Source organism: Oncorhynchus masou, chromosome 33 (genome assembly GCF_036934945.1).
Source record: "Oncorhynchus masou masou isolate Uvic2021 chromosome 33, UVic_Omas_1.1, whole genome shotgun sequence".
NCBI lineage: Eukaryota > Metazoa > Chordata > Actinopteri > Salmoniformes > Salmonidae > Oncorhynchus > Oncorhynchus masou.
The window spans coordinates 31,123,239-31,130,738 of NC_088244.1; the positions used below are offsets into that span (position 1 = coordinate 31,123,239).

The window sequence follows — 7,500 nt, forward strand, 5'->3', positions numbered from 1 at the left end:
GTCCTGTAGGTCTTCAGTCCAACCCTCTTCCTGGAGATCTACTGTCCTGTAGGTCTTCAGTCCAACCCTCTTCCTGGAGATCTACTGTCCTGTAGGTCTTCAGTCCAACCCTCTTCCTGGAGATCTACTGTCCTGTAGGTCTTCAGTCCAACCCTCTTCCTGGAGATCTACTGTCCTGTAGGTCTTCAGTCCAACCCTCTTCCTGGAGATCTACTGTCCTGTAGATATTCAGTCCAACCCTCTTCCTGGAGATCTACTGTCCTGTAGGTTTTCAGTCCAACCTGTATCCTGGAGATCTACTGTCCTGTAGGTCTTCAGTCCAACCCTCTTCCTGGAGATCTACTGTCCTGTAGGTTTTCAGTCCAACCCTCTTCCTGGAGATCTACTGTCCTGTAGGTTTTCAGTCCAACCCTCTTCCTGGAGATCTACTGTCCTGTAGGTTTTCAGTCCAACCCTCTTCCTGGAGATCTACTGTCCTGTAGGTTTTCAGTCCAACCTGTATCCTGGAGATCTACTGTCCTGTAGGTCTTCAGTCCAACCCTCTTCCTGGAGATCTACTGTCCTGTAGGTTTTCAGTCCAACCCTCTTCCTGGAGATCTACTGTCCTGTAGGTTTTCAGTCCAACCCTCTTCCTGGAGATCTACTGTCCTGTAGGTTTTCAGTCCAACCCTCTTCCTGGAGATCTACTGTCCTGTAGGTTTTCAGTCCAACCTGTATCCTGGAGATCTACTGTCCTGTAGGTCTTCAGTCCAACCCTCTTCCTGGAGATCTACTGTCCTGTAGATATTCAGTCCAACCCTCTTCCTGGAGATCTACTGTCCTGTAGGTTTTCAGTCCAACCTGTATCCTGGAGATCTACTGTCCTGTAGGTCTTCAGTCCAACCCTCTTCCTGGAGATCTACTGTCCTGTAGGTCTTCAGTCCAACCCTCTTCCTGGAGATCTACTGTCCTGTAGGTCTTCAGTCCAACCCTCTTCCTGGAGATCTACTGTCCTGTAGGTTTTCAGTCCAACCCTCTTCCTGGAGATCTACTGTCCTGTAGAGAATATAGAGAATATAGAGAAGAAATAGCAGTGGAGGAGAGAGTTGGCCTAATGATTCCAGAGCTGGCTGAGAGTGCCGGTGTGCTCAGTGTAACACAGACAGACTGTCAGACAGACATATAGACAGACGCATGGCAGGGCTCAGACAGTAAGACGTTGCTGTCGTCACGCTGGAGAAAACAGCAAATTGGCAACATAAATAAGGTGTCACGGTCTGATTAAGAGATGCCTTCACAGTTCACACGTCATTATGATCTAATGAGAGAGTTTCCCCTTTTCCTCACTCTCCTCTCTATTTCTCTCTATATATTTCTCTCTATATATTTCTCTCTATCTCTCTCTGTCTCTCTCTTTCTCTATCTCTCTGTCTCTCTCTTTCTCTCACTCTATCTCTCTGTCTCTCTTTCTCTCTATCTCTGTCTCTCTGTCTCTCTATCTCTCTATCGCTATCTCTCTCTGTCTCTCTATCTCTATCTATCACTATTTCTCTCTCTATTTCTCTCTTTCTCTCTATCACTATTTCTCTCTCTATTTCTCTCTCTTTCTCTTTCTCTCTATCTCTGTCTCTCTCTATCTCTCTATCGCTATCTCTCTATCACTATCTCTCTATCTCTCTATCACTATCTACCTCTCTATTTCTCTCTCTCTCTCTCGTTCTCTCTCTCTCTATTTCTCTCTTTCTCTCTCTATCTCTCTATCTCTCTATCTCTCTATCACTATTTCTCTCTCTATTTCTCTCTCTTTCTCTCTCTTTCTCTCTATCTCTGTCTCTCTCTATCTCTCTATTGCTATCTCTCTCTATCTCTCTATCTCTCTATCACTATCTCCCTCTCTATTTCTCTCTATCTCGTTCTCTCTCTCTCTATTTCTCTCTCTCTTTCTCTCTCTCTCTCTCTCTCTCTCTCTCTCTCTCTCTCTCTCTCTCTCTCTCTCTCTCTCTGCCAACCTTGCCCCGCTCCTCTTTTTGCTGTTTTTCGCCTCACGTCTCCCGTCCTCCATGATGGATGGGTCTGAGTGACACGTTGCCGGGGCGACAGGCTCGGACAGGAACCTGGGCTGTCAGACTGTCATGTGACGGCTGGTGGCCCTGCTGGCTGTTATGTCTGAGTACTTTATTTAAGCATGCTCTGGTCTGGACTGCTCTGGACTGCTCTGGACTGCTCTGGACTGGTCTGGACTGGTCTGGTCTGGACTGCTCTGGTCTGGACTGCTCTGGTCTGGACTGCTCTGGTCTGGGGAGCTGGGCGTGTGTTTGGTTATGTCCCAAAGGGCACTTTATTCCCTATATGGGCCCTGATCAAAAGTAGTACACTATAGGGAACACAGTGTCATTTAGGATACACCCTCTGTCTGTCTGTCTGCCTGCCTGCCTGCCTGCCTGCCTGCCTGCCTGTCTGTCTGTCTGTCTGTCTGTCTGTCTGTCTGTGACCCATTGGTCCTCATTGAACTCTGCCCCCACCTCTGCTCCGACTCACGATGGAGGGAACATGTTCAGGGCAGGGAGCAATACCACCTCATTCAACCAGGTGACCGTTCTGTTGCCGTAGCGGTGTTTTTTTCAGTGACATCTCCCAAATGAATTTGCTTCATCGGTGTTTGACTTTGGAGGGCGTCCGTGGTTGTAACTCTTATTGTGTCCTGACTACAATGACACGGAGTGAATACATTATAGCCACGGTGCTTGTAAATGATTTTCAACAATGGTGTGTTGTCTCATGTTCTATCGTTACTCTGTTGCACCTTCAGTACAAAGTAGCAGAAATCTGCCAATGAGTGTCAGGAGAGAGGAAATGTACACACTGAGAAACTGTGTGTGTTGGTGTGTGTGTGTGTGTGTGTGTGTGTGTGTGTGTGTGTGTGTGTGTGTGTGTGTGTGTGTGTGTGTGTGTGTGTGTGTGTGTGTGTGTGTGTGTGTGTGTGTGTGTGTGTGTGTGTGTGTGTGTGTGTGTGTGTTCGGTATGTGTTTTTGTCAGCAAGTGCGTGTGCATGTGTGCTTGCGTGTCACTATGTGTGTGCGTGTGTAATTCTGGTTGAAATGCTGGCCCAGTGATGTGCTGTCATCTGTCACAGCCCGAAGACAGCAAATAATGGCTCTGCTGCTGTCACTTTGTCACCAAGCCGCTCAGCCTGGAGAGAGACTCACAAACACTGGTAAATGATATGGGTCTTGAATTACTGATAAGCACTTGGAGTGTACTGAGCTCTGTCTGTAGGCGTGCTTTGTCTGACAGTGTATGTGAATGAGTGTCAGTGTGTACATGTATGTGTGAAAATGAGACTGTGTGTCTAAAGCTGTGTGTTTATAACTGTGTGTCTATAACTGTGTGTCTATAACTGTCCATTGCCAGACAGGAGTAATGGATGACAGAGCAGTGGTAGTGGGTGGAGGTATGCGTTCTATTCCAGACAGTAGTAATGGATGACAGAGCAGTGGTAGTGGGTGGAGGTATGCATTCTATTCCAGACAGGAGTAATGTATGACAGAGCAGTGGTAATGGGTGGAGGTATGCGTTCTATTCCAGACAGTAGTAATGGATGACAGAGCAGTGGTAGTGGGTGGAGGTATGCGTTCTATTCCAGACAGGAGTAATGTATGACAGAGCAGTGGTAGTGGGTGGAGGTATGCGTTCTATTCCAGACAGGAGTAATGTATGACAGAGCAGTGGTAGTAGTGTGGAGGTATGCGTTCTATTCCAGACAGGAGTAATGTATGACAGAGCAGTGTTAGTGGGTGGAGGTATGCGTTCTATTCCAGACAGTAGTAATGGATGACAGAGCAGTGGTAGTGGGTGGAGGTATGCGTTCTGTTGCAGCCAGAAGTAATGGATGGTGTTACAGTGTAACAATGAGACCAGATGGAAGTCCACATCACATGTCACGTGGTGCTCTGTAGCGCTGGTATTATCACTAAATGGCTGCTTTGTGTTGTAGACAATTGGAACACCCGGTAACTATTTGATCTATTGTATCATGCTTGTCTATGTGTGTTTGTTTATGTGTGTGTGTTTGCTCATGTGAGTGTGTCTATGTGTGTGCTGTGTTTGTGCTCTCATTACTGTGTGTGTTTATGCGTATGTTAAGATGTGTGATGGTCTTTCCACACCCAGCCCGTTGTCTGTGGCACTGCTGTGGTACGTTGGAATAATTAATCAGACTGTTTGATGTTTGCAAATGAGTGTTAATCCAGACTCAGTTCCTCTGCAGGCCCTACTCTTTAGAACTGGTGTTAATCCAGACTCAGTTCCTCTGCAGGCCCTACTCTTTAGAACTGGTGTTAATCCAGACTCAGTTCCTCTGCAGGCCCTACTCTTTAGAACTGGTGTTAATCCAGACTCAGTTCCTCTGCAGGCCCTACTCTTTAGAACTGGTGTTAATCCAGACTCAGTTCCTCTTCAGGCCCTACTCTTTAGAACTGGTGTTAATCCAGACTCAATTCCTCTGCAGGCCCTAATCTTTAGAACTGGTGTTAATCCAGACTCAGTTCCTCTGCAGGCCCTACTCTTTAGAACTGGTGTTAATCCAGACTCAGTTCCTCTTCAGGTCCTACTCTTTAGAACTGGTGTTAATCCAGACTCAGTTCCTCTTCAGGTCCTACTCTTTAGAACTGGTGTTAATCCAGACTCAGTTCCTCTGCAGGCCCTACTCTTTAGAACTGGTGTTAATCCAGACTCAGTTCCTCTGCAGGCCCTACTCTTTAGAACTGGTGTTAATCCAGACTCAGTTCCTCTGCAGGCTCTACTCTTTAGAACTGGTGTTAATCCAGACTCAGTTCCTCTGCAGGCCCTACTCTTTAGAACTGGTGTTAATCCAGACTCAGTTCCTCTGCAGGCCCTACTCTTTAGAACTGGTGTTAATCCAGACTCAGTTCCTCTGCAGGCCCTACTCTTTAGAACTGGTGTTAATCCAGACTCAGTTCCTCTGCAGGCTCTACTCTTTAGAACTGGTGTTAATCCAGACTCAGTTCCTCTGCAGGCCCTACTCTTTAGAACTGGTGTTAATCCAGACTCAGTTCCTCTGCAGGCTCTACTCTTTAGAACTGGTGTTAATCCAGACTCAGTTCCTCTGCAGGCCCTACTCTTTAGAACTGGTGTTAATCCAGACTCAGTTCCTCTGCAGGCCCTACTCTTTAGAACTGGTGTTAATCCAGACTCAGTTCCTCTTCAGGCCCTACTCTTTAGAACTGGTGTTAATCCAGACTCAGTTCCTCTGCAGGCCCTACTCTTTAGAACTGGTGTTAATCCAGACTCAGTTCCTCTTCAGGCTCTACTCTTTAGAACTGGTGTTAATCCAGACTCAGTTCCTCTTCAGGCCCTACTCTTTAGAACTGGTGTTAATCCAGACTCAGTTCCTCTGCAGGCCCTACTCTTTAGAACTGGTGTTAATCCAGACTCAGTTCCTCTGCAGGCCCTACTCTTTAGAACTGGTGTTAATCCAGACTCAGTTCCTCTGCAGGCCCTACTCTTTAGAACTGGTGTTAATCCAGACTCAGTTCCTCTTCAGGCCCTACTCTTTAGAACTGGTGTTAATCCAGACTCAGTTCCTCTTCAGGCCCTACTCTTTAGAACTGGTGTTAATCCAGACTCAGTTCCTCTTCAGGTCCTACTCTTTAGAACTGGTGTTAATCCAGACTCAGTTCCTCTGCAGGCCCTACTCTTTAGAACTGGTGTTAATCCAGACTCAGTTCCTCTTCAGGCCCTACTCTTTAGAACTGGTGTTAATCCAGACTCAGTTCCTCTGCAGGCCCTACTCTTTAGAACGGGTGTTTAGTTTAACAAGACCAAAACATAGAGACACATATATCCTCACACCACTCACCTCCTCTCTACCACCTCCTACCCTTTCAGATCTACACGGCCCTGGGAAACACTGTTTACCTTTTGAACACTAGTGAATAGTGTGTGTGTGTGTGTGTGTGTGTGTGTGTGTGTGTGTGTGTGTGTGTGTGTGTGTGTGTGTGTGTGTGTGTGTGTGTGTGTGTGTGTGTGTGTCATGCTGCCATGCAGTAAACCACTCCAGCTCCTCTTCCTTTCTAAATAAACAGATATCCCAGAGTGGTTTGGAGAACAAGAGGCTTAAACAAACACTAGACTAGATTGATTTATTCCTCCAAGAGCCAAGCAAACTCCTTGTCTTAAGAGGACTCCACTACTACTCTGTTCACATCACAAATATTGCATTACACAGTGTATTTCCCCGCTGCCAGCCAGATTCAGTGTGAGGCTGTAACAGGACTAGCTGTGTCTGTAAACCAGGGAGCTGGTATTGTAGGCCTCTCTGAGTAGGGCCGCTTCCAAAATGGTATACTATTCATATAGGCCATAGTGAAGTACCTTTGGACAGAGCCCATAGGATTCAGAGTATGAGGAGCATTGGGAAGGTTTTGGAGTAAGTGGAGTGAACCGCTGCCCTACCTCTAGCCCAGAGGTGTTGTGTTGTAATGCTGTGCTGCTGTAGCTGTTAGCTTGTATCCCAGATGTCACCTTGTTCCCTACAGAGTGAACAACTTTTGACCTGGACTCTGTGGCTGTGCTCCTGCTCTCTCAATTCAATTCAAGGGCTTTATTGGCATGGGAAACATGTGTTAACATTGCCAAAGCAAGTGAGGTAGATAATACATATATCTCTCTCACTCTCTCTCACTCTCTCTCTCTCCCTCTCTCTCTCTCTCTCTCTCCACGGATAAGGAGCCCCCAGGCACTGTATTATCTGTGTGCGATAAGGATATTAATAAATGCCTGGCTTTAGTAACGCTACGTAGCATGTCGGGCCCTGCAGGGGGGAAGGGGGACGTAGGAGCACCTGAATCATCCTGTCAGGAGACCTCTCCAGGTGTTAGGGGGGTTATGGCAGGAGGGAGAGTCTTATGGTTATGTTCCGGGAGAGGAGAATGATAATGGAATGAGAGGGAGGGAGGGAGGGAGGGAGGGAGGGAGGGAGCTAGGGAGGGAGCTAGGGAGGGAGGGAGGGAGGGGGAGGGAGGGAGGGAGGGAGGGAGGGAGGGAGGGAGGGAGGGAGGGAGGGAGGGGGGCGAGGTGGTATTAACCCATTCAACCTTATCAGTTTTCATAGCAGCTTGTCCTGAAGACAATGGCCTGTGTGTGTGATCAGGGGTTAAAGGTCAGTCTATTGTGTTGAGTTACACTGTAACTATACTATAACGGCTGTTCTGTCTCTGTGTTTCCTCCCTCTACAGTGTCTGTATGGCTGTTACGTCCACTCCTCCATCATCCCCACTTTCCACCGCAGGTGCTACTGGCTGCTCCAGGTAAGAGATTCCCTCCCTCCTCAGCACACATGTACACGTAACATCCTTCCTCCCTCCTCTACTCCTACACAGGTCAACTCTACCAGCTTTTCTCTCACTGCCTGAATGGTTAGGAGGAGCATGTCTTCTTCTCTGACACACAGCAGATTAAAAGACACCACACAATGTTCTCTCTCTCTCTCTCTCTCTCTCT

At 47.4% G+C, this 7,500-nt stretch overlaps 1 protein-coding gene across 1 annotated transcript in view; it reads left to right on the forward strand.

The window, feature by feature from the left end:
* Positions 1-7,500, forward strand: part of LOC135528246 (calmodulin-binding transcription activator 1-like) — a 477,130-nt gene that overhangs the window by 362,103 nt on the left and 107,527 nt on the right. The window contains 1 exon segment of the mRNA XM_064957197.1: positions 7,236-7,307. Coding sequence (XP_064813269.1) covers positions 7,236-7,307 — 72 coding nt within the window.